Source organism: Manis javanica, chromosome 1, assembly GCF_040802235.1.
Source record: "Manis javanica isolate MJ-LG chromosome 1, MJ_LKY, whole genome shotgun sequence".
Lineage (NCBI taxonomy): Eukaryota > Metazoa > Chordata > Mammalia > Pholidota > Manidae > Manis > Manis javanica.
This window is the reverse complement of record NC_133156.1, coordinates 88,021,980-88,049,775: the sequence shown is the minus strand read 5'-3', so window position 1 is coordinate 88,049,775 and position 27,796 is coordinate 88,021,980. Positions and strand designations below refer to the sequence as shown.

At 41.0% G+C, this 27,796-nt stretch overlaps 1 protein-coding gene across 3 annotated transcripts in view; it reads left to right on the top strand.

Moving 5' to 3' along the window:
• Positions 1–23,104, top strand: part of RASGRF2 (Ras protein specific guanine nucleotide releasing factor 2) — a 214,684-nt gene extending 191,580 nt beyond the window's left edge. For 2 of the 3 annotated variants that reach the window (XM_036999810.2, XM_036999818.2), the window contains exons 22-27: positions 1,193–1,277; positions 4,569–4,766; positions 15,770–15,849; positions 17,221–17,338; positions 17,922–17,990; positions 21,357–23,104. In XM_036999810.2, the coding sequence (XP_036855705.2) occupies positions 1,193–1,277; positions 4,569–4,766; positions 15,770–15,849; positions 17,221–17,338; positions 17,922–17,990; positions 21,357–21,449 (643 nt within the window). In that variant the 3' untranslated portion in view covers positions 21,450–23,104. Of the gene's footprint in view, positions 1–45; positions 1,278–4,568; positions 4,767–15,769; positions 15,850–17,220; positions 17,339–17,921; positions 17,991–21,356 lie in introns of those variants that run through there. The other variant, XM_036999829.2, reaches the window with a different exon arrangement.
• Positions 23,105–27,796: the final 4,692 nt, after the last annotated feature.

The following is a 27,796-nucleotide window of genomic DNA, read 5'->3' as shown; positions in this document are numbered from 1 at the left end:
CTTTTCTTTTATATATTTCATCTTCTTTCCCTTCCCCTCTCTCAGCACTCATAGATCTATCCATGAACATGAAAAAAAAAATGACCCATTGGCCATACACGTGACTCTTTGAAGACTTGGGTTAGAGCCTCAGTGCGTCGTCCCCCCAAGCTCCTGGGGATTCAGGAGGGAGAAGATCACGACCTCTGTGGAGGAGGAGAAAGAGCAAAGCCTGAACCTCTGTGCCTGCCCTTCGTGTGGCCTCTTCCCAGGACCCTCCCCACCACTCCACCCTGTCCCCCAAGCTGGTGTGAACATCTACTGGTTATTTTCACCTGTGGGACTGGCATCCCTTTATGTCCCACAACTTTGCAGGATGGAAGCAGTACTATCAACGTCAAGGGACATGGGACCTTTTATAGGGACTCAGCAACATTTCTGGATTAAGAATGTGTCACAATTGTTATTGTTATTGTGGCAATAATCCCTCTAAGTGGTCCCTGTCTGCATCAGTGTGATTGTCCGTTGCTTGCTGCAGCCTGGTGACCTGCTCGTGAGTGAAATGAAGGATCAGGGACATTGTTCAGGAGAACTTGCACCAGGCGGAACTCCCCCCCACCTGCCCCCGGCTGTAACTGCCATCGTCATGGGAACGGGCTGGGAGGTGGTAACAGTGGCATTTGTCATGCAGCCCTCCCCGCTAGTACCCTTCTGGGCTCTGGGGAGAGTAAAGCAAAATCGCTGCCCATGGAACTGACCATCTCCTAGGGGTGTCAGAGCAGTGTAGGAGGAAATGCTGTTCTTGAGTAACATTTTTGGAAGCAATGTATTTCTTGGACTTTCTGCTAAAGCTCAAACATTTTTTAAAGCTGATCCAGAGCAAACAGTCTTGGTTTCTGAGTTAGTACTTCACCTCTTTATTCCTATTGTGTTGGTCATTGTTTTCCAATTTCAGTGAAGGCTTTGTAATGGTCTGAATGGGGACAGAGTTCCAAACATTTATAAGAGAAATCTGGAAATTGGAAGATCTTTTTCTTTTTGTCGTCAAGTGGGAGAAATGCTAGAGTTGAACTAAAATTCCTTTGATATGGTCATGAGCAGCAGGTGTTGGGCAGTATCAAGTTTAATGTATATAATATTCATAATAATTATTTAGGATCCTAGTCACCATTAAAACTTAATTGATTTTGTGCTTTGTTGTTTGAAATTTCAGAGAATTTCTTGGACAGGGGTGGATGAAGCTGGATAAAAATGAAAGAACACCTTACATTATGAAAACCAGCCAACACTTCAATGAGGTACCTAACCATACAAATAAAACCTTGGTCATGTTACAAGAAGATGAGCATGCAGGTCTTAGGAGTCCTTCTCTAAAATAAAGCAAGTCTACCACCCACTTTTTAAACAGAATGGATGGAATGTTAAAAAAACAAGCTTAAATCTCCTCTAAGAGCTCACAGTGATGTAATAATACCTTCCAGACATAAGAGGTTAACTTTTGATGGAATCCAAGTCTGATAAATGCTCAGTAACACATAAGTTGCTGCTGTTATTTTCATCCTAATCATCATTATTTCACGGTGATAGACTGACTGGTTCTAACAGCGCATGTGTCACTAGCCCCTGTGGTGCCAGTGCCAGTCAGACTGGGTTGGTGTGACCCCCCTCATCATGACTGAACATTCAGCCCACGTACTCTCTAGGCCTGGAAAGAACCCCTTTGGGCCTCATTACAGGGTTGCTGTGTTGTGTGCTGTAGTGAGCGGTCAGCCCACCTCCCTGCCCTGCTTTTCCCCAACAGTCAGTCGCTTTTGTGCTCATCAGCTCCTAATCATTCTGTTCTAATGGTCTTGGTCCTGTGGTGGAACCACAGAGTTGGAGTGTCTTTAGGCCTATCCAGGCAAAGAGAAGGCTCCCCTTCCAGTTCTACTAAACTACAGTAAAGGAATAATGATGATGTTTGGGGGAAAAAAAGATACTAGGAACTCTGTAGGTAAATTAATGTTATCCAGAATCAAAATACTAAAGAGCAATTTAGATTTCCAAGACAATGCTTTGCACAGGGTACATGCGCAGTACGTGTATGTCGAGTGAATTTTATCACATAATGAACATCAATGCCACTGCTGTCTAAAGGACAGGACGTGTGACCCATCAGGGCCACTCTCGGAGAAGCAGAGCTCCTGCTGTGGAAAATAAGCCTGTGTTGTTAATGCCACACATGCACTTGGGATATAATGGCTGCTCAAATCAGAGGTTCAACCCCAGGCTCCAGACCTGCACGTCTCCCACTTGCATTGTGCCCTCAAAAAGTGGCAGATGACTGGTTAGCCAGAGACGGGTAAGATTCCTCAAGGGAGGAACAACCTAAGACAGGCACAGTCACAGGGAGGCCATCAGGTGAGAAACTGGGGATCAACAGAGGTGACGCTCAGAACCTCACCCCCCCCTGTTTTGAGAGAAATCTTCTGCATCCGTGGATGTTTTGTTGCCCTTGTCTAGCTTGGATTAATACTTAGTCTACAGGCACACACCTGATCATCTACATTTACCCTCTTATAGCACTAAACTATGTTTTCTACCTTTATCTTGCATCTACCTACCACTTCAGCATTTTATTAAAAAAAATAATAATAATAATAATAAGGGAGAAATGTGGGATTCACATATAAATCAAGTATAAAAATCAAACAAATATTCATATTTGACCTGATTGTTTATAGTTCATGATGTGTGATCAAAACCGAAAGTTTCTGTGATATGACTGCCCTTGTGCTGTTCACCATGTAAGAACTTAATCACTATGTAAGAACTTGTTCGTTATGCTTCAGAAGATTGGAGACTGTTGAGAGTTGGGCTTGGGGTTGATTAATGATTGTGCATTGAGTCCCCTATACAGAATTTTATTGTTGTTAACAACCATTTGATCAATAAATATGAGAGATGCCCTCTCAAAAAAAAAGTGGCAGATGGAACCTATTGTCGGCACCTCCGGGCCTGCCAAGCAGCTTCCTCATCTTATTCTCTGTTCCTAGTCTTGTGTTACAGCCTCAGCATACACTCACGCACCCAGGCATGGAATCGAGAGGTCATCTCTGACTCCTTCCTCTCCCTTACCCACCCTCCAGCATGGTAGTGAACCCTCAATTTACATGTCTCAGGCCCTTCTTTTCCTTCCTTCTCCATGGCTGTAACCATGACCTGGCCTTTCATTCTTTCCCTCAAGGGTTCTAACTCTCAGTCCCCACACCCACCACACTGCCCCCAACCCAGGCTTCACACAGGGTCACAGAAATAACTTCTCTGAAAGGCCAATCCAACTATGTTACTTTGAAGAAATTCTCTCAGTGGCTGCTCCTCGCCTTCACAATACAGTCTTAACTGCCAAACACAGCCTCCAAGAGCCCTGCCCCCTGTTGTTCTTGTCTCACAAGCCCCTGACCGTGCTCCTCAACCAGCTGCCGGATCCCCCTTTACACTCCACCTTCCTCCATTGTCCCCTTGCAGATACTCGTCAACTTTGAGGGAAAGCAGGGACTAACTCGCATTCATTTTTAGGACTCAATATAGGCACGTCTTTCCAGAGCCTCCCCTGTCCTAGGCCAGATGCCCCTTGCTGCCTCAGGTTCCCAACCCCCTCCACGAGGCCTTGGCTTGGCATCTGCCTCCTCTCTAGGCTCAGGGCCTTAAAGTCAGCTGTAATTTTTCTTCCTGTTCCCAAATCTCAAAGAATGCCTGGTCCATACTAGGTGCTCAGTACAAAATAAATTTAGTGAATATGCACAATGATAATTCTGAGGCACAGTGGGATCTAAAATACCTACGGAATTATGACAGAGTGGGCGTACCCATCAGAGTGAGTGTATGGATATAAGATTATCACCTCAATACCCCTCTGTTGGTGATCACTCATATTCTGTCCTTTTCCTTTCCTTATTGTACGAGTTGAGCTTCTTAAGCCCTCTTTTTCTCTTGGCTTTAACTAACAGAATTACAGTACTTAACTTTGAAACTATCAGTCCTTTTAACTGATGGTGGAAAAATAATTCCGCAAGATAGGAAGGAGAAAATGTTCTCTCGTTCCCTGCACCTAAATGATTCTGGTTTAAGAGTTGCTCAGATTGGAATTCGATTTAACTGGGGTAAATATGTCCTGCTCTGTGATGACTAAGGCTCCCTGGAGTGAATACCCCCACACTGTTGGGTGCCAAGGAGCATGTGCAAAGGCCCCAAGACGTGAAACCCACCGTCTGCCAAGGCGGCCATTCCTCAGGGGCTCATTCGATTCATTTCCCTTCATCCAAATCACTCATCAACAAACTCTTCTCTTCCCCCAACAAGCTGTTTCCAAACAACCCCTCTCTTCACTCTGAGGTGAACAGGTGCTCATTAGTTTGTTCTTGTTATTATCGTTATTACAGACTAGTCTCTTCAGAAAGTTGGTATCTAAATATGGACTAGGACCCCCCATGTCTGTTGGCACCCTGCCTTCCTGACATTCCTGTGGGTAATGCAGGTAGCAGGTATTTTGCCTGAATGCATTGCTTCGGCTCTTAGCTTGGCCTCTCCTGGCTTTTCCATTGTGTCAGATGAGTAACCTGGTGGCCTCCCAGATAATGAATTATGCTGATGTCAGCTCCCGTGCCAACGCAATTGAGAAGTGGGTGGCAGTGGCGGACATTTGCCGATGCCTGCACGACTACAACGGCGTGCTGGAGATCACCTCAGCCTTAAACAGAAGTGCCATCTACAGGCTGAAGAAAACTTGGGCCAAGGTGTCCAAGCAGGTGAGCATCTGCATGAGACACGTCCTGCTGCTGAGAGAAGGAGGGGGTGGGAGGCCAGAGCCAGGATAAATATTACTAATTAGGAAATTAACTGAAAAGAGCAGCTCAATTGCCAAAGAAAGGTGTCAACGTGGGTAATTACTACGTTCTTACCACTTAATTGATTCCACTCATGCATTTCTAAATGGTTAGTTTAGAAAAGAAAATACAACCCCAAACATTCATTATAACATATTTGGGGACAACCTCAAGCAATGTGGTTGAGTCAGGAGTTGTTTCCTGAATTATTCAGAGAGGGTGCATGGTTTCCAAGTGAGCACAGGGCTCATTCTGTGCTCCACTCATTCTCCCCGAAGTAAGGGTATAAATGCCTTAGGGCCAAAACCCAGGGACAAAGGGCCTCAATGGTCACCTTTTTCTTTGTCATTCATGTAGTAAAGTTTTGGTATAATGACTTAAATGTGCAGAAATATAATTTTCTTAATTTTCTTTGTGTTGTACTCAGCTTGTTCAGGCCTGTCATTTTCAAATTCAAATTAAATCACCACTTTCCCCCTGCCCTTTTTCCTTGCCTTCTCCCTGGGTGTTAGTGGGTATTGCGGAGGGCTTCTCAGGACTTGTGGGAGGTTGTGTGTCCCCACTGGCCTCCTATTGTAGTCTTCTACTAATTTGTCATTAGACACAGACCACTGCCAACTGCCTGTGCCTGGTATCCTCATGATCTGTTACCCGTTCAGGAGCCATGCTGGCGATTGTACCCGGGGAGCTTGACTGATCTTACCTCCCCGTCGGCTCTCACCGGCACTGTTGATCTTATAAAATTGGGGTGTATCCTACATTTATTACAGGCTGTCCTGCCCCGTGGGGATCCATAGTGGGAAGGTTAGCTCTTCGTTAGTAGATAACTACCTTGGCCTTCTTAGGGGACTTTTCTAAGGCTCCTCCATGTCCCATTGGTGCCAGAGGCTGGGAGGGACTATGCGAGGCCCTCTCTGCCTAACCTTCTCCCACAGACCACTATGCCTGCCTTACTGTGACCACCAAGTTGGTGCAGGGCATTGGCATGGTGCCTACATCCAGGTTTGTGGGTGGGAAGAAGAATGTATATTCTGCTGACATTTCCTCAAAACTGTCTGGCTTCTATTGCTCTCTGAGAATATAAGCCCCACTCAGAGGCACTATTTATTACTCTAGCCTATCTTTTTTTCCTCCCACCAAGCTTTTTTAACTCCTCCCTATGTAACAAAAAAAACAAATTTTAGTCATTTAGCATTTATCTCCACCAACCCCATTCCCTAGTCAAAATGCAGTGTTATGAGAATCCCAAACTTGGTCCCCTAGAACTCACAAATTCTTTTTCTGTGAACAAAGCCTAAACCCTGCAAATAAAAACTACAGCTTTTATAAATACTGTTGTTTCTCTTTGAACTTTTTATGTTGAAATCATTGTAGATTCATTCACATGCAGTTGAACAGACATCCCCTATACCCTACACCCATTGTCCCCCCACTGGTTAACATCCTGCCTAAATAAAGATGATATACTGGATACAAATTTAACATTGGTGCCATCCACCAGCCTTATTCAGATAAGTACCAGTTTTACATGTACTTATTTGTGTGTGTATGTATGTGTGTACTTATATTTGTACACTTTTATTACATAGATTCATGTTACCACCACCACATGTAACAAACAGTTCGATCACCAGGATCCCTTCTGCTTTTTTATAGGCATAACCACTTTTCTCCCTGCCACCTCCCTTTGTCCTGGCAACCAAAAACTATTTTCAAATCTATAATTTTGTTGTGTTAAACATATTATGTAAATGGAATCCTACAGTATATACCATTTTGAGGTTGCCTTTTTTTTTTGACTCAGCATAAACCTCTTGAGAACCACTCAGGTTGTTACATATATCAATGCTTACTTCCTTTTTATTGCTGAGTAGTACTCCATGGTATAGATATAACACCTTTAGTTTAACCATTCACCCCTTGAAGAACATCTTAGTTATTCTCACTTTTTAAGTATTAGAAATAAAGCTGCTATGAACATTCATGTGTAGGTTTTGTGTGACTATAAGTTTTCAGTTCTCTAGGATAAATGCCCAAGAGTATAATTACTGGGTCATTTGGTAATTTAGCTTTATAAGATATGGTCAAATTCTTTTCCATAGTGGCTGTGTTATGTCACTATCAGCAACATATGAGTGAACCAGTTTCTCCATACACTTGTCAGCATTTGGTGTTATCAGTATTTTTAATTTTAGCCATTTTGATATCTCCTCACTGTTTTACTTTGCATTTTCCTAATGGATAATGATGTTAAACATCTTTTCATGTGCTTGTTTGTCTTCTGTTTATCCTCTTCAGTGAAATGTCTGCAACTCACTTTTTAATTGGATTGTTTTTTACCTAAGATCTGAGAGTTCTTTCGTATTCCTCCTACTTTATTCTTTGGTCTCAAAATTATTTTAGCTACTCAAGTGCTGTGACTTTCCATATAAATTTTAGAAGAAAAATATGTCTACTACTGAGATTTTCATTGGAATTTCATTAAACCAATCATTTTAGGGAGAATTGACATCTTTACTATGTTGATTCTTCCAGTGTTTGTGGACTGTCTCTCCATTTCTTTAGGATTTCTTTTGTTTTTTTTTAAGTCAACATTTTGAAATTTTCAACATACAAGTCCTGCATATGTTTTCTTTTCTTGGTATCATTAGTCTACAATTACATGAGGAACATTATGTTTACTAGACTCCCCCCATCGCCAAGCACCCCCCCCCCACAAACCCCATTACAGTCACTGTCCATCAGTGTAGTAAGATGCTGCAGAATCACTACTTGTCTTCTCTGTGTTGTACAGCCCTCCCTGTGCCCCCCCACATTATACATGCTAATCATAATGCCCCCTTTCTTTTTTTCCCCCGCTTATCCCTCCCTTCTCACCCATCCTCCCCAGTCCCTTTCTCTTTGGTAACTGTTAGTCCATTCTTGGGTTCTGTGATTCTGCTGCTGTTTTGTTCCTTCAGTTTTTTCTTTGTTCTTATACTCCACATATGAGTGAAATCATTTGGTACTTGTCTTTCTCCACCTGGTTTATTTCACTGAGCATAATACCCTCTAGCTCCATCCATGTTGTTGCAAATGGTAGGATTTATTTTCTTCTTATGGTTGAATACTATTCCATTGTGTATATGTACCACATCTTCTTTATCCATTCATATAATTATGGACACTTAGGTTGCTTCCATTTCTTGGCTATTGTAAATAGTGCTGCGATAAACATAGGGGTGCATATGTCTTTTTCAAACGGAGCTGCTGCATTCTTAGGGTAAATTCCTAGGAGTGGAATTCCTGGGTCAAATGGTATTTCTATTTTGAGCTTTTTAAGGAACATCGATACTGCTTTCCACAATGGTTGAACTAATTTACATTCCCGCCAGCAGTGTAGGAGGGTTCCCCTTTCTCCACAACCTCACCAACATTTGCTGTTGTTTGTCTTTTGGATGGCAGTGATCCTTACTGGTGTGAGGTGATATCTCATTATGGTTTTAATTTGTATTTCACTGATGACTAGCAATGTGGAGCATCTTTTCATGTGTCTGTTGGCCATCTGAATTTCTTCTTTGGAAAACTGTTCAGCTTCTCTGCCCATTTTTAAATTGGATTATTTGCTTTTTGTTTGTTGAGGTGTGTGAGCTCTTTATATATTTTGAATGTCAACCCTTTATTGAATCTGTCATTTATGAATATATTCTCCTATACTGTAGGATGCTTTTTTGTTCTATTGGTGATGTCCTTTGCTGTACAGAAGCTTTTCAGCTTGATATAGTCCCATTTGTTAATTTTTGCTTTTGTTTCCCTTGCCCAGGGAGATATGATCATGAAGAGGTCGCTCATATTTATGTCTAAGAGATTTTTGCCTATGATTTTTTCTAAGAGTTTTATGGTTTCATGACTTACATTCGGGTCTTTGATCCATTTCAAATTTACTTTTGTGTATGGGGTTAGACAGTGATCCAGTTTCATTCTCTTATCCAGTTTCATTATCTTACATGTAGCTGTCCAGTTTTGCCAACACCAGCTGTTGAAGAGGCTGTCATTTCCCCATTGTATGTCCATGGCTCCTTTTAATGTATTAATTGACCATATATGTTTGGGTTAATATCTGGACTCTCTATCGTGTTCCATTGGTCTGTGGGTCTGTTCTTGTGCCAGTACCAAATTGTCTTGATTACTGTGGCTTTGTAGTAGAGCTTGAAGTTGGGGAGCATAATTCCCCCAGCTTTATTCTTCCTTCTCAGGATTGCTTTGGCTATTCAGGGTCTTGGTGGTTCCATATGAATTTTAAAACTATTTGTTCCAGTTCCTTGTAGAATGCTGTTGGTATTTTGATAGTGATTGCATTGGATTTGTAGATTGCTTTAGGCAGGATGGCCATTTTGACAATATTAATTCTTCCTAGATAAGAGCATGGGATGAGTTTCCATTTGTTAGTGTCCTTTTTAATTTCTCTTAAGAGTGTCTTGTAGTTTTCAGGGTATAGGTCTTTCACTTCCTTAGTTAGGTTTATTCCTAGGTATTTTATTCTTTTCGATGCAATTGTGAATGGAATTGTTTTCCTGATTTTTCTTTCTGCTAGTTTATTGTTAGTGTACAGGAAAGCAACAGATTTCTGTGTATTAATTTTGTATTCTGAAACTTTGCTGTATTCAGATATTAGTTCTAGTAGTTTTGGAGTGGAGTCTTTAGGAATTTTTATGTACAATATCATGTCATCTGCAAATAGTCACAGTTTGATTTCTACTTTACCAATCTGGATACTTTGTATTTCTTTGTTTTGTCTGATTGCTGTGGCTAGGACCTCTAGAACTATGTTGAATAACAATGGGAAGAGTGGGCATCCCTGTCTTGTTCCCCATCTTAGAGAGAAAGCTTTCAGCTTCTCGCTGTTAAGTATGGTGTTGGCTGTGGGTTTGTCATATATGGCCTTTATTATGTTGAGGTACTTGTCCTCTATACCCATTTTGTAGAGAGTTTTTATCATGAATGGATGTTGAATTTTGTTGAATGCTTTCTCAGCATCAATGGAGATCATCATGTGTTTTTTGTCCTTCTCTTTGTTGATGTGGTGGATGATGTTGATGGATTTTCTAATGTTGTACCATCCTTGCATCTCTGAGATGAATCCCACTTGGTCATAGTGTATGATCCTCTTGATGTATTTTTGAATTTAGTTTGCTAATATTTTGTTGAGTGTTTTTGCATCTATGTTCATCAGGAATATTGCTCTGTAATTTTCTTTTTTTGTGGGATTTCTGTCTGGTTTTGGTCTTCATAGAATGAGTTTGTAAGTATTCCCTCCTCTTCTATTTTTTGGAAAACTTTAAGGAGAATGGGTGTTATGTCTTCTCTGTATGTCTGATAAAATTCCATGGTAAATCCATCTGGCTCCGGAAGTTTTGCTCTTGGGTAGTTTTTTGATTACTGATTCAAGTTTGTTGCTGCTAATTGGTCTGTTTAGATTTTCTGTTTCTTCCTTGGTCAGTCTTGGAATGTTGTATTTTTCTAGGAATTTGTCCATTTCTTCTAGGTTTTCCAGTTTGTTAGCATATATATTCTCATAGTATTCTCTAATGATTCTTTGTATTTCTGTGGGGTCCATCTTGATTTTTCCTTTCTCATTTCTGATTCTGTTGATGTGTGTTGATTCTCCTTTTTTCTTAATAAGTCTGGCTAGTGGCTTATCTATTTTGTTTATTTTCTCAAAGAACAAGCTTTTGGTTTCATTGATTTTTTTCTATTGTTTTATTCTTCTCAATTTTATTTATTTCTTCTCTGATCGTTATTATATCCCTCCTTCTTCTGACTTTGGGCCTCATTTGTTCTTCTTTTTCCAGTTTCAATAATTGTGACTTTAGACTATTCATTTGGGATTGTTCTTTGTTCTTTAAATAGGCCTGGATTGCTGTATACTTTCCTCTTAGAACTGCCTTCACTGCTTTCCACAGAAGTTGGGGCTTTGTGCTGTTGTTGCCATTTGTGTGCATATATTGCTTGATCTCTATTTTAATTTGGTCATTGATCCATTGATTATTTAGGAGCATGTTGTTAAGCCTCCATGTGTTTGTGAGCCTTTTTGTTTTCTTTGTACAATTTATTTCTAGTTTTATACCATTGTGGACTGAGAAGTTGGTGGTAAAATTTCAATCTTTTTGAATTTACTGAGGCTCTTTTTGTGGCCTAGTATGTGGTCTATTCTGGAGAATGTGCCATGTGCACTTTAGAAGAATGTGTATCCTGTTGCTTTTGGGTATAGAGTTCTGTAGATGTCTATTAGGTCTATCTATTCTAGTGTGTTGTTCAGTGCCTCTGTATCCTTACTTAATTTTTGTCTGGTCGATCTGTCCTTTGGAGTGAGTGGTGTGTTGAAGTCTCCTAAAATGAATGCATTGCATTCTATTTCCTTCTTTAGTTCTGTTAGTATTTGTTTCATGTATGTTGGTGTTCCTGTATTGGGTACATATGTATTTATAATGGTTATATCCTCTTGTTGGACTGACCCCTTTATCAATATGTAATGTCCTTTATCTCTTGTTACTTTCTTTGTTTTGAAGTCTATTTTGTCTGATACTAGTAGTGCAACACCTGCTTTTTTCTCCCTATTGTTTGCGTGAAATATCTTTTTCCATCCCTTGACTTTTAGTCTGTGTATGTCTTTGGTTTTGAGGTGGGTCTCTTGTAAGGAGCATATAGATGGGTCTTGCTTTTTTATCCATTTTATTACTCTGTGTCTTTTGATTGGTGCATTCAGTCCATTTACATTTAGGGTGATTACTGAAAGATATGTACTTATTGCCATTGCAGGCTTTAGATTCGTGGTTACCAAATGTTCAAGGGTAGCTTCTTTACTATCTAATTGTCTAACTTAACTCGTTTATTAAGCTATTATAAACACAGTCTGATAATTCTTTATTTCTCTCCCTTCTTATTCCTCCTCCTCCATTCTTTATATGTTAGGTGTTTTATTCTGTACTCTTATGTTTCCTTTGACTGCTTTTGTGAGTAGTTGATTTTTTTTTTGCCCTTAGTTAGTATTAGGTTGGTGTGCTTTCTTTGCTGTGATTTTATTTTCTCTGGTGATATCTATTTAGCCTTAGGAATGCTTCCATCTGGAGCAGTCCCTCTAAAATATCCTGTAGAGGTGGTTTGTGGGAGGCAAATTCCATGAACTTTTGTTGTCTGGAGGAATTGGTTAATCCCTCCTTCATATTTAAATGATAATTGTGCTGGATATAGTATTCTTGGTTCAAGGCCTTTTCGTTTCATTGCATTAAATATATCATGCCATTCTCTTCTGGCCTGTAAGGTTTCTGTTGAGAAGTCTGATGATAGCCTGATGGGTTTTCCTTTGTAGGGGACTTTTTTTCTCTCCCTGGCTTCCTTTAATACTCTGTCCTTGTCCTTGATCTTTGCCATTTTAATTATTATGTGTCTTGGTGTTGTCCTCCTTGGGTCCCTTGTGTTGGGAGATTGTGGGATTCCGTGGTCTGAGAGACTATTTCCTCCCCCAGTTTGGAGAAGTTTTCAGCAATTATTGCTTCAAAGACACTTTCTATCCCTTTTTCTCTCCCTTCTTCTTCTAGAACCCCTATAATGTAAATATTGTTCTGTTTGGCTTGGCCACACAGTTCTCTTAATATTCTTTCATTCCTGGAGATCCTTTTATCTCTCTCTGCCTCAGCTTCTCTGTGTTCCTGTTTTCTGATCTTTATTCCATTAATGGCCTCTTGCAACTCATCCAGTCTGCTCTTAAGTCCTTCCAGAGATTGTTTTATTTCTATATTCGCCCCCCTAACTTGATCCTTTAGCTCTTGCATATTTCTCTGCAGGTCCATCAGCATGGTATGACCTTTATTTTGAATTCTTTTTCAGGAAGATTGGTTAAATATATCTCCCCAGGCTCCCTCTCCAGGGTTGTCTGGGTAATTCTGGACTGGATCACATTCTTCTGCCTTTTCATTGCAATAGAGGTAGTCGTAGGCAGTTGGCGCATGTGTCAGCTGGGAGAACAATGTCCCTTCTTCTGCCTTGCCCTTCTCTGCTGCCATTGCCAGTTACCCGCACATGGGGAGCAGCTTCTGGTTTTATTTCCTGAGCCATCTTGGGCGGGGCAACCATCGGGGTAGCTCAGAGCCCTGCAGGGAGTGGCAGGCATGCCAGTGTTCTTTCCTGCGAGAACGGCAACCTTTGCACCCTGTCCCGGCTTCCTCTGTCTGTGCTGGGCTGCCGTGTGCTGGCTGGTCTTCTGAGTCTGGCCTGGGCAGCTGTGGAGGAGGCTCTGGGTAGCCACTGTGGACATGGCCACTCTCAGGCTGCTCCCCTGCTCTGGCGGGGCTGCGCAGGAGGGGGAATGGATGGGAGGCTGTTTATCGCTGTGAGGGGCTTCAGAGCTGTGTTGCCTCCCGGGGGTTGGGGTGCCTGAAATTTGCCAGGATTCCCAGCTGCTGGGCTGAGTGTGCCAGGACGCTTCCATCCAGCTGTGGAGTCCCTGTCCCTTTAAGACTTTCAAAAAGCACTCGCTTTTCTTCTGTCCCAGGGGCACTGGCTGGAGGGAGCCTCTCGCAGGTTTTACTCTTCCATTTCCCTAATATCCAGCATACTGTGCAGTGTGTGTCTGTGCTCCCAGTGCAGATGACATGGGCTGGGTATTTAGCAGTCGTGGGCTCCTGCTTCCTCCCCTCTCTGACTCCTCTCCTCCCTCCAGAGGGCTGCAGTGGGGGGAGCGCTCAGGTCCTGCAGGGCCAGGGCTTGTGTCTTACCCCCTTCGTGAGTTGCTGGGTTCTTGCAGGTGTAGATGTAGCCTGACCTCTCTTTTAGGAATAGTTGTATTTGTTGTATTTTCAAAAATACATGTGGTTTTGGGAGGAGATTTCTGCTGCCCTACTCATGCCACCATCTTGGTTCCTCCTCTCTTGCATATGTTTTGTTAGACTTATGCCTAAATGTTTCATTTTCTTCAAGAATTTTAAGTGTTATTGTAGTTTTAACTTTGATTTCTACATGTTCAGTGTTAGTATACAAATATGATTGATTTTTGTGTGTTGATATTGTATCTGCAAATTTGATGAGCTCATGTATTAGTTCTAGGACGTTTTTCTTGTAGATTCCTTGGGATTTTCTACATAGACAATTGCATGAATTATAAATAGGAACAATCTTATTTATTTATTTCCAATTTATATGCCTTTTATTTCCTTTTCTTTACTTATTGCTGTGCCTAGAACTGCCAGTACTATGTTGAATAAGAGTGGTAAGAAAGGACATTCTTACCTTGTTCTCAGTCTTGGGTGTGGGAAGCATTCAATCTTCCCCATTAGGGATGGTGTTAACTTTTTATAAGTTCTTTTCATACAGTTGAGGAAATTATGCTTTTTTCCTAGTTTTTTGAGAGATCTCATATGGGTATTTACTGTTTTAAAATGGGATTCAAACAGCTATATCAAGATCCAAAAGCTGGACACTGACCCTTCTGTTGTGGCTAGATTTTTCCTCCCCATAAGGCAGTGGTGGCTTCAGCCATTTTGGCACTGGATGCAAAGAGCATATTATCTTCTCATACACATAGTTATACCTCATTGGATCAATAAGTTACTCTTCTTCCTTCTCTTTCCATCTCCACTGTTTCTTTCTTCCTCTGAAACTGGCACCAAGGGATTCTTATATCTTTGAGAAAACATTAGTCTTCTCTGTAGTTGACTTAAGTGATAGTCATGTTTTTGACAGGATGCAGGTTTGGGAACAGCTGAGCTGACCATAAAATAGGGATGATAAGACTAATATTAAAATTAGGTTTTCAAATTTGAATATAGTACCTGTAAAGGCATTAAATAGAATATACCATTTCTGGCACAAGTATGTGTCATTCAAAGTGGCTTTAGCACTGGTGATGAGCTATTCCAGGGCCCACTGCCTCAGTCCAGTCATTGTGGGTAGGGCCTGGTTGCAGATATGCCTTGTTCCAGACACTTTTGGTAATACCATCTGCTTTGTAGCTCTTTTCCAGATCTAAGTCCGGTCTGGAAAACATCCAGAGGACCTGGTAGAACATACAGTCTGGAGCCGACCAAATTTTGTCTGTGGTTGTAGGACAGACTGTGTTTCTACAGCTTCTTTGAGCCAAGGTCAGCCCTGGGTCAGGCAGGAGCACTGCCTGACCACATGCCATTTTCCCAACCCTTCACCTCTTCCCAGGCCTTGCTGGCTGTCTTCTCCGAGTCCTCCAGAACCAGGATGGAGAGGGCAGACCTTTGAGTCATTCTGAAAGTATTTGTGAGGCTGTAACTCCTCTCCAGATGAAGACAGAGTCTCAACTTGGGCATTACAAGTGCATTTTCCAGCCAAGCTGCCTGGGTATGGGTATTACTGGGAATGGGTCATCATCCCCAAGGGCATCCTACTATTCTTTCTTGTCATGGAAGAAACTCCAAACCAATGTCAGCAACAATTTTATTTTTTAGTAAATATCAGTTATATTTTTCTAACAAGTTGATGATGAGATCACAAAAGAAAGAATGTGGAATGGAGGATATTAGCCAGTTAGTAGCCAAGAAATCAAATATGTGTTTTGATGATTTGGAAATTAATACCCGAAAAAGATTCACCATGAAACCCCTGTGACATGAGACGTCTCTTAAGATTCCCTATTGCACATGTGCTTTTCAATTCTTTAAGCCCTAAGTTTCTTGTGTATTGCAACTTTTCTTTTCTGCCCATTTTCTTCTCTTTTTGGCTAAAGACTAATGTAGTCACTTTCTCTTCTCCATGTTCTTCTTTTTTTGACATCAAATTTAAAGATAATGCCAGACAACATCTGACAAAGGCAACGGCCCTCACCACTGCAGAAGAGAACGGAACATCTTTTGGTAACTCACCCATCTTATCAAACCATAAGAGCATTTTCATGACATACTAAGTTATTTGTTTCTTTCTAGACAAAGGCTCTAATGGACAAGCTTCAGAAGACAGTTTCATCTGAAGGAAGATTTAAAAATCTCAGAGAAACTCTTAAAAAGTATGTCTATCTTAATTATAAAATTATTCATAATTCAGAAATATATTCAAATCATTTATGTAGTATGCAAATAGTGTCCCTCCTCCTACTTTGCTGTGAAAAGGAAAATAAATTGGAAACAGCTTCCACCATCTAGGGATTTTTCTGAGTTTCCTTTTCATTTGGAATGCTGTGCATACAGCAAATGTCTTGTGGACAAACTCATGGTGTGCAGAATACACCATACTATATTACCATGTCACCATGTCACCACAGAGTATACTCAGTCACCATAGTGAATCACACCAACTTTTACTATAGAAAGTTTCTTGGTTGATATTTCTTAATCTAAGCACAATGATTTCCTGTGATTTTTTTAATTTAAATATTCCAGGACCTATGGATTATTTTTATTTATTTTTGGCTTTTTATTGCTGGATCATTCTCTCTTTCAACAGAGAGAAAGCAAGAGAGAATAGAATCTACTCTCCTACAACTGGTTTTCTTAGGATGTACCACCACATATACTTGACTTTCTCTGGAAAAACATTAGTCCTGTGATGCCTCAAGTGAAAAACTCGTAATAACAGGAACAATAGTACAAGAACTACTCCCTGAATACTTACTAAGTGACAGACTCCACACTATGTGCTTGATGTGTCTTATTTAAGCCTCACAATAAACTAAGGAGATAAGTTTTATTGTCTCCATTTCACAGATCAGATAACTGCAGTTCAGAGAGTTTGCCCAGCACCACTGAGTAAGTGGTCAGGCTGTGACTCACACCCAGTTTTCTCTGGATCAAAAGCCCATGTTCTCAACTCTAGGTGCCCAAAAGACCAAGTGTAACCTGTCCCCGTGCCCCAACAAAACAAGAAAACAAGAAAGTCTCACTTTTGTGTGCAGTCGTGGTATTAATTAAGTCTATAACTTCTAAAACATGTAAATACTAAAATAGAAAACAGGTTTCACAAGTTCTAATTATATTGTTTTTTTCTACTCAGCTTGTTAAGGTTGAATGTTTACACTATTGTCAGATGAGGACATGGGGGTTTCCTACCTGCTTTTACTCCTCAGAGAAGTGTGGCCAGTTTACAAGTGCTGCAAACAAATACTACTAGCAAATGTTTTGTAATCACCTATTACAAAACATCCTGTTGTTTGAACACGCCGTTGTCTCAAACACATAGTAAAGCATGGGCTGCAATTTGTGTTCTATTCGATTGTGAGATGTATTCAAAACTCTGCATATTGTCAATGTGCTTCTGAAATGGAATTAAAAGACTTTATTCTTCAGGATTGAAGCAGCATAGTTGCTTCCTGTGAAATTGTGGGGGAGAAAGTAGACATGTGTCTGAATAAGCTTGAGAACAGTGCCTCTTGGTCTTGCAGTTGTAACCCCCCTGCCGTCCCTTACCTGGGGATGTACCTGACAGACCTGGCTTTTATTGAAGAAGGAACACCAAACTTTACTGAGGAAGGCCTTGTCAATTTCTCCAAAATGAGAATGGTACGTGATAATTTCCTAAGCAGCCTGTTTCAATGACCTCAGTGGCTTACAGAGAAGAGGCCAAGTCAGGAAAGCCACTGCTTGCTTTTTAATCTCAAGGTACAAGAGATGGTGGACACTGGGACTAGTACCTGATGTTAGCCAGTCGAGGGGATTTTCAGCAGGTCCATTTCAGCTTGAGGTCTGCCCAAAGTCATTGAGAAATAACCCTCCAGGGATGACTTTCTAAGACTGACTAGTGAAAACACATGCTGAAAGCTTCTTGCTGAGCAGCCAGGTTCTAAGCACCAGGTTAGAAACAAGGAGCCCATGAATACAGCACCCAGAGCTTGCCACTCCCAACCCTGAGGTTACCCAGTGCCAGATGTTCCCCTGATGGGGAATTCAGTCCCTTCCTGCAGCTAGCATTTCATGGGGCAATTTTGAAAGGCAGGAAACTCTGGGGCATAGAGAATGATGGGGAAGGGCTCCCCACATACCTACTGGAGACAGTGACTGACTACTCTGGGATGGGGACCTGGAAGCATGTGCTGCAGTGCAGGGGCATATTTTTGCTTTGCTTTTGTTGTTGTTTCTCTACTAGATATCACACATCATCAGAGAAATACGCCAGTTCCAGCAGACATGCTATCGAATAGACCATCAGCCAAAGGTAATTTTGTGTGGTTGTAAGGGAATTAATAAAGAAAAAAGGGGAAATAAATTAGGAGCAGGAATAGAGTTGATCAATAATACCAAAAGCTGACTCACAGAAAAGACCAATAATATAGACAAATCTTCAGCAACTCAGATTGAGAAAAAAAGAACAATTTATCATCACATTTTATAATTTTAAATCCTACATTTCTCATAAATCTGTCTGTCTACACTGCCATCACCCCTGGTCCAAGCTATCCCAATCTGTTACCTGGTCTACTTGCATTCATTCTAGAATGCAAAATCCATTCTACAAATTATATCCAGATAGAATTCTCTGAAGCAGAAAATGAAATATGTCTACCTCTTGCGTAAAATATTTTATTGGCTTCCCATTGCTCTTAGGATAAGAAAGAAAAAAAATCTTTATGTGTCCAAGAAGTCTTGCATTATGTGATCCCTATTCAGTTTTTTAAAGTTCATCTTATATTATATACCTCCTTTTTCTCTCCATGGCAGCCACAACTGGTCTTTTTTTTTTAATAGATATTATTTTTTAGAATCATGTTAGCTTTACAGGAAAACTGAGAAGTATAGAAGATTCCCATATAACACACAGGAAGTTTTCCCTATTATTTCATGGAACTTGGCAAACATATCCTAAAACTCATAAGGATGCTTAAATAGGCAAAAAATAAACAAGGGCTTTTTGAAAAATAAGAAGAGTAGGAGAGAGCTTTCCCTACCAGATACAGACACTTATCCTAAAACTCTAGTGGATAAAACAGGACTGTATTGGTGCAGGGATACAAATTCAGTGTAGCAGGATAAAGTCCACATACAGATTTTGTCTGTATGAAAATCTGATAGGAAATAAAGGAGGCATTTAAAGAAAGTGCCAGAAGAAATTGACCTTTCAGTAAATGAAAGTGGAATTTTAGCTCTCCATCTTATACCATTCACAAAAATAAATTCCAGATGAGCTCACTATCTAAATATAAAAAGAAATATTAAATTATACGAATAAAATAGAGGACAAAATATTCATGACTTCTGGATTTGAAAGACCTTCACAAGTATAGAATGTAAAAGTTGCAAAAGACAAGTTTGATAAAGTTTCCTTCATCAAAATTAAAAATTTCTATATATGATAAAAGGTAGTTATTTTAAAAGTTAAAATATAAACAATAGACTTGGAGACAATACCTGTAACATAGAGAACAAAGAGACAGAATAAAAGTATTCCCATAAATCTGCAAGAAAGGTATAAATAATTCAGTAGAAAAATTGACAAATCTATGAAGAGGTAACTCACAGAAAAAGAAACAAAAACGGACAGTAAATATTTGAAAAATACTAAACTTTACTAGAAAGAAGGAAAAAATGCAAATTATAATGAAACATCAGTTTTACTGGTCAGAAAAACAAAATTTAAAAATATTTGATAATATCAAACATTAGGGTATGAGATAACAGGTACTCTCATGTACTATATAGGTACAACAGTTTTGGAGGTCATTGTACATAATCTTTTAAAATTAAAAACTGATATATGGTGTACCTCCGGGAGGAGGCAGTTCCCCGCCCTGGGCAAGTTCTCAGTGAATCTGATGGGACCAAAGGGAAACATGGCGAGAGTCCGGGAATGAAAGGGCTTATTCTCACCGCTCAATCTCTCAGCTGCGCTCGCACGGGCAGCACTCTCCCGACTGCTGCGGCCCGCCTCTCACATGGCTCCCAAGCTTTCTTCCCAGCACCGCTCTGACCCTCCCCACAACGCGGTTTTTCTTGCTCTTTCCTTCTGGCCTCTCCTCCCTGCTTCAAACCCCAGGCTGCTCGGCTCTCTCCGCCGGCTCACAATGGGCTATGCTACCGCACCAGCGGCAGCTCTGTGAGCAGGTTGCCGGAGACTAGTGCGTGCCTGACCAGTTACAGACCAGGAATGGAGGGGAGGCGAGAAGAGGTGCTTCTTCTCCACCCCCATCCTGGACTGGCAGTTCTGTGACTGACTAGTAGCTCTGCTGTCCGTAAGCATCCTATAAATATGCAAACATGCTCTTATTATATACACAATGGGCGCTATTAAGGCCAGGTAGGATCCTGGTTAGAAAGTTTCGTTTTCCCCACATATGGAGTAACTGGAACTCTTAGACATTGCTTATTAGAGTCACATGGTACAACCACTTTGGAAGACTCTGTCCTTTGGATGTTTCTTAAAATGTTAAATATGCATCTACGTTATGTTCCAGCAATTTCTCACCTAGGTATTTATCCAAGGTGCAAGTGAACGCAGTCCCATTAGAAGTCTTACACAAAATGTTCATAGCATTTAATAGCCAAAAATTGTCCATCAATAGATGAGCAGATAAACAAAGGTATCCATACCATGGACTACCACTCAGCAATGAAAAAGGGCAGGCTACTGACACACCATAGCATGGATGAATCTCAAAACATCATGCTGAGCGAAAGAAGACAGACACACAAGAGTACATACTGCAAGCTTCCATGTGCATGAAGTTCTAGAGGAGACAAAACTAATATGTGGTGATAGAAATCAGAGTGGTGGTTGCTTCTGGGAGCAGACTGACTGGGAAGCTGCATGAGGAAACTTTCCAGGGTGGTGGCATTGTCCTATATTGTGATATATATAAGCACCATGGGTATTAATTAATTTGTATTAATTTCAAATTAAAATTAATCACAGTATGAATTTTACTTATGTAAGTTATATCTCAATTACAATAAGGAAATATTTGCATGGAAATACCCTATACCCCAACATTTTTATTTCAGTATCATTTCCTTTATTTCATTTCTAGCATCTACCCTTGAGGAACATTCCCACGTGAGCATGAGAAGCGAGCTAACCAGGATTTCACTGTAACTTTGTGTTATAGTGAAATACTGACAGCAACAACAAAATAGCCTACAATATGCAATCACTAACAAACTGACATATCACACCATTAAGAGTGTAGAGCAGTTAGTGCTCTAGGTGCTGGCATGGAGAGCTCTCCACAACTTAGAGTTAAGAGATGAAAGCAAAATAAAATGTACGATATGATACCACTTATGGTTACAAGGGGGAAAAGATTTCTGTAAGTACATGTAACATATAGAAAGACAGTAAAATATTTGGGAGAATACAAACCAAATGGTAACAGTGGTGCCTCTTGGGGAAGAGATGGGTTGGAAACTGGGAGAGGATTAGAGATGTTTGATTTTTTTTTTTTTTTTTTTTACAATGAGAATATATTCACAATTTTTTTAGTTATGTAAAAATGTTAAATGTTTATTAGAAAATGTTGGATTGTGTCAGTTTCTTTCAGAAAAATGTGTTCTGAAAGAAAGAAAAGCTGGGATTTCCCTTTTCCGCCAGGTCACTCAGTACTTGCTTGACAAAGCCCTCATCATAGATGAAGATACACTGTATGAGCTGTCGCTAAAAATTGAACCTCGGCTCCCTGCGTGAAGATCCAGCCTTCCGCTGAGCCCATGGAATTTTCATGGAAAGCAGGACAGACAGAACTGTGTATGCCATGCCTCTGGTGGTGCAGCGAAGACAGGGGATGGAGATGAAACATCTCCTCTGTCCACCAAAGAAGACAGAACCGAACTGGAATTCTGTCTCCAGCCAGGGAAAAGCAGCTGTTTGGGGTCAAAAACAGACACTTCATACTTGGGTGGGAAAGTGAAAAGGTTGATATTTGGTAAAGCTGATGGCACATTTTGCGTATGTGAATGTCAGAGGGGAGATGCTGGTAGCCATGCTAGTGAAGCTGGAAGAAGGTAAATTTCAAACTCTGCTAGTGTTCTGTTAGCACTTGGGGACAAGGATCCATGGAGAGGCCTGTGATGTTTCTCTGGCACTTTACTGGCCTGGTACACCGACCAATCCCATCCTAGGGTTTAACTGCTTCCGTTACATTTCCTCTGTCACAAGCTTTCAGAAAAGCCAAGGCTTTCTCCGTCGGGCTGGGCCAACACATAAGCAATCTCAGTCCACAGCATGTGCATGGTTTCCAGTGCATCATGGATATTTATATTGGAAGAATGGCATGTTCTGAAACTGCTTTTTCAGTCTTTAGAAAACAGGACAGGAAAGACAAGATGAAAGTCAGAAGGATTTGTACATAACATTTCCTTGAATAAAAACTGAGTAGGCTGTGCCCCAGAGGATTCCAGCCAGTGGCCCTTTTGAAGTGGGGGTAGAAGCTTCTTTCTGAGGCTGTTGTGCCCAAGAAGCCACTGGCCTTGGAGAGGCGAGTGCAGAGTTCTCCAAAAGGAGCCTTTGCAGCCCGCCAACTAAGCTGTAGAGTGAGCAGAAGGCCCCAGAGGCCATGGGAAGAGTGGGTTTCAACACTGAGTGAAAAGATACATTTATTAATTATCTCTGCACCTGGCTGGGCTTGTTTTCTTTTCTCATCATCATAGTAATGGAGGAATCTATTCTGATTTACACAAACCATTTTTAGGTTCACTATGAACGTCAGTTGTATTTTTTTAAATCTGTTTAATAGAATTTTCTTTTTAAAACCCACACTTCCATGTGCTGTTGGTAGACACTTTCTCCCCAGTCACCTTTGCTTTTACATTTGGGGATATTTCTGAGTGAAAACATTGTAATATATGGGAAATAGGCCCAACCACTCAACAGCTTTTATATCAGAAAACCAAATGCGGGTGTTAGTCCTGTACCTGAGGCTGGGGAAGTGATCTTGCTTTTCCCAGGATTGTGGTTGTGGAATAAATAGGGCTATCTCATGTTTACCTCCCTCTTCTCTTCTCAGAGAGACCTCTGCTTTAAGAGAAGGAAGAGAAAAAATACAAAGTTATTGTTACCTGAGCCTATTGCACCTGACATCTTCTCTTAGAAGCATGAAGCATATTGATGCCGACAATGAAAAAACTGATCTATTTTTCCTCTTTCTCTGCACTTTAAATTATGCTTTTAGAACTAACAGCTAATAAATTCAACTTGCTGGCTTTCATGACCCAGTGGAAGCACTGGCATTGATAATGTACCATAGAGGTGGAGAATGTATATTTTTCCTGCATGGTAAGGGCCATCTCTGTACATAACTATGTAGTCGAATATCGAGTAAGTAAAAGAAAATATTTACAATATTTGAAGACCATTCCAAAATATTTTTAACAGCTCATATTAGCCAACAGTGTAGCACTAAACCCAAGGAGGGTTACTTATGGATGCATTAGATTTCTTTTTCTGGAAAGTTGCTTGTTTGTTCTCTTTTGTTTCAAATAAGAGGTTGATGCATCTTGACGCATGATAAGAAGCATGGGTTGTTTGGATCCTAACTGCATAACTTGCAATTTATTCCTCAGTGTTCAGAAACTGAGGATTTATATAGGTCAGTTGCACCTCAAGGTCTTGCAGAAGAAAAGTTAAATAAGGATGAAATTTCTTGGCTCAAAAACATGGTCTTGGAAGGCAAACTAAAACCAGGATCAATCAGTGAAAGGACCACACTTAGCCGTTCCAGGTGAAACAATGTGTGAAAAGGTTGATGCACTGGAATCCCCAAAGTCTTCCAGAGAGCAGGGATTGTCTCTGTGTGCATTTTCCCTGGAAGTTTGGACCCTTATTTCTCTGACCCAAATATTCCAGAGGCACCAGTGCCATTCTTATTAAAGAAAAATAGGAGGTAGAGGAATGTCCAAATGTTCTTCCCCATTTGGAATGCAGGTTTTCCTCATCTAGTTAACAAAACTTTTGCCACCTATTTCCTGAAGAAGGTTGGAAGTGACCCTCCCCATCCTCCTCCTCCCACCCACGGTGGTCAGCTATGGGCATGGGTGGTCAGTTCTGGGCACTGTCGGTTGCTATGCTGAGCTATAGCATTTTATGGAGTTACAAGCCCTTCCTTCTGTTTCCTATAATCTGAAGCCTTGCTGGATTATAGAGAGAACACCTCCCAGTGAGCATCTTCTTTTGATGACCTGCACCATTTCTGGGCCAGCTGGGATAAGAATGTGCACTTTGAAAATCTCAGTTTGATTACATTTAAAATCCCCAAGAGTAATCTGTGGTGTTTCTCCTGATTAGGTGCCTGTCCTCTCTGCTTTTCAAGCTTTGTGTGTACTGTTGAAGCATGCACTCCAAGCTGCGACTGCCTATATTTCATTGTATGAGACCCATTTCTAAGAGTAGATGGTTAGTCATCCTCTAATAACCAACTGGCAAACACTTATATTATTGCAAAATTAACCTAGAAAATCAGAAGTAAAATCCAATTTCATGCTTTCAGATGAATACCCACATTTTATACTGTCAGTGAAATTATATTAGGGCTTTTAGGGGATGTCTTTGGTTACTAACTAAGATACACAGTTTTGCTGCAGGGAAAAATATCTTATGATTACTGTTTGTTAAATTTGTTGAAGAAGTATTTAAAAGTAAATGAAGCTCATAGATATTGAATCTTGGAAGAGAACAATCCTTTAATTCTAATTTGGAGTGTGTGTGGATGTAATGGGACAGCACCTCTTCTGTCACAGTGTAATACGAGACAGGATACCTTGAATCAGTAGGGGTAGGGCCACCTTTAAATACTTAACTAACAAGAGCAATGCAATGAAAGAGTTATTCCTAATAAAATTAATTTTTATTTTAAAGGATTTTATTTGGCTTTTCAAAATTTGATTTTGTTCCCCCTGGAAAAAAATATTTCCCTTTGCTTTAAATAAGATTTTTTTCTTCAGTCCAATCTGTAAAGTTGGTCATTCTTACTACTATTAAAATGGGATAAAATATAATGCATTCTTTATGGCTACAGACTAGAGCCAGGTTAATGTCCACAGACAGAAGGAATAAATGAATAAGATTCATTTTCATTTCAACAAGACAACCAATTGTAAGTTTGAATAATGACTTGATCACAGATGCCTCTATATGAATCCTGGTAATAAGACTTGAGTCAGTGAAACCTAATCAGAGTGTTATTTCTCCTCCTCAATTAGTGACTTGAAATTAAGGCGGGACAGAGCTAAGGCAGAGAACAACTGTTTTGTTGTAGGTATAACACATGAATGATTCAGAAAATTATTCATCTTGGTTGCCACACAGCAGGACATTGACAGTAGGACTGATTGTCCTTAATCTCATCTGCTCAAGAAGAGTAACAATTGTATGTAATGGTGTTGAACCACCAACTTTTGCACAACCTATTTCACTTTTCCTGAGAAAGGTAGTTGTGAAAAAGCACTGGACTAGGTGTCCTAGCCCTGAGTCCCAGGCCCAGATCTACATCTATACCCTGAGAAACCTTGGGCCAGTGCTAAAATCTCTCTGAGCCTCAGTTTCCTTATCTGTAAAGTGGAGTTGATAGTAATTCCTGTGCTGCCTACCTCACAGGGCTGTTATGAGGACAAAATGGGTTAGACTAAACTTTGAAGTGCTGTCCAAATGTGAGGTAACACGCTTACCATTCTCATCTCTCTTTTGCAGAGGATTTTAATGTATTTCTTTATTGTTTATGCATATGATGGACAAATCCATGTGTTACTTGGGGAGACATTGTTTGTGTCCCGCTACTTTGCGATACTGCTGACATTTGTCATTCTGACAGAGGGGTCTGTGCTGTGACCTAACACTTGCCCAGTGAGGTGTGGGTTATGCCCATATGCAAATTAAACTTCACCTTTCTTGAATCCCCAAACATCTCATTAGTATCTTCACTTGATTCTTTTCACATTTTTCTACATTGTCTTCTTTGAAGCAATGGGTTCCTTCAGAAGTTCTTTGACTTCTAAAGTTCAGAGGGAAAAATGTTTAGAAGAAGCCAATGTGGCAGGCACTAAAATATCAGAGAATTCGTCTAACGGCAGCTCAACCCTCGTGCACGGCAGAGCTGCAGGGCTAGGGGCCGGGCACAGCCATCAACTCCGACCTAGGATGGTCTCTTGCGCCATCTGAGGCTAAGTTCCTCATCTATAAAATAAGGTTCATATCTGCCCCTAGAATTACTGCAATCGTTATGTGGTCTTTATGAAAAGACTTCAACTTTTGTCAAGTAAATGATGTTGTCCTAACATTAGATCTGAAGAAAACATAAGGCAGCTGTTGGACACAAGAGAGAACTGTGGAAAGGAAGAATTTGGGTTCCTCCTATACCATTAGCTTCCTTTCCCAGTCCTGAAACAAGCAGTCAGACTGGTGGTAATTTAGGACCCCAGGTTCCTTTCATCTTACTACCTGGCCATCCCACATGGAGGGCTCTTGCCTGCTGGGCACATCTGCATCCTGCTACAACCAGACCCCAGCGGATTCAGGAATGGAGAAGAGAAGCCCACAACAAGTGATGTGGCAGTTGCATACTTCACTTCAGTTCCTGCCCCTAGGGCACAAGCTGACCACCTGGCCTCACTGGCCACTAGGTGTGGGTGAAGCCCTGAACTCTGAGGGCAGTTGGCAGCAGTGAGAAAGGAAGAAATGGCGTGTGACAGAGAACCAGTCTGAAGGATTTCTGGAAGTCTGCAATTTCTGTTGAGTTACTTGAAGAAGGGGTCACCCCCACTGAATCACCTTATCATAAGCTTGAAGATGACCCCAAAAAGTGGTACCCCTTTTTCCCAACAATGTCCCAACTTTTCCTTATCTGCCCTTACTCACTATATAAAATTACACAGTAAAAGTTCAGGGATTGAGGTAAGGTGTAGGGTGGGGTACTAAATGTCCATTAGGAAGGAATTGGGGAAAAGGAGAGAGAAGAGGGTTTTCTCATTGTAACTGCCATCTTTTGAACTCTACATTTGCATGCTCTCCAAAGCCTCCTCATTTTCTGGACTGGGGACTTGGGCTATTGCAGGGTCACTGGTTTTATTTCAATTGCTGCCTGAACTGACTTGAAATGGTATGTATGCAAAAGAGCTCTTCGGGGAAGAGATGAGCCTAGATGCTCCCCACCGCACCCTGCAGAGCCCCGTCTCCAGAGCAGCTGCCTGCCCAGCTGACCTCCAGGTCGCTGCTGGTCCTGCCAGCAGGGGTCCCCAGGGGACATTAGGACAGAAGGTGCAAACTGGGACTCCAGTGTTTTAGAGGACCACACAATAAGTTTGGTTGGTCCCGATCTGTGGTTGTTTTAATGAAACCACATAGAAAAGCCTAGAAAATACTTGAATGTAGAAAGGGTAAGTATCACTCTGTAAAAATTTCAATTAAGTGTAAGCTAGGTCATAATGATAGCATAGATATTAACTGTAGTATGCCCAATACGTAGTAAACTGCTTGAATCTTAAGTGTACAGCTTGAGGAATTTTTACTCCTGTGTACACCCAAAGCACCACCCCCAAATCAGGAAACTTTCCAGTCCCTATAAGGCCCATTTATGTAACCCCATGCAAAGATAAAATATTTATTTTTGCTTTCAGTTGTATTTTTAAAAAGTGGGAACTCAGAAGGAGAGCCACTCTAGGTGGGAGGTCATTCCTGGGCTCCACCCCTGCCCCATCCTCCCCTGAGATGGGCTGGGCCCTGAGACTGAAGGGAAAGCAGTCACTGGTGATGTCCACGTGGACATAGAAGCTGGGTACGTGACTGTCACGAGAAGCCTAGGCAGCTCCCTGTGAAATGTCAGGGCTGCAGTCCAAAGTTCTGGAGGGTCATGGCTATTTGCAGTCAACCTTTCCGGTTTGTGGTGGACGTCCCAAGGAGAGCTATTTTTAAGTAGGGATATGGACTGCAGGGCCTTCTCGTTGGTATATTAAGGTGCCGTGGATAGAAAGTGAGGTGGTCTAGCAATCTATTTCAGATGGCCTGATCCAGAAGAGAAAAGTGATATTATTGTCCCTGATTCCAGG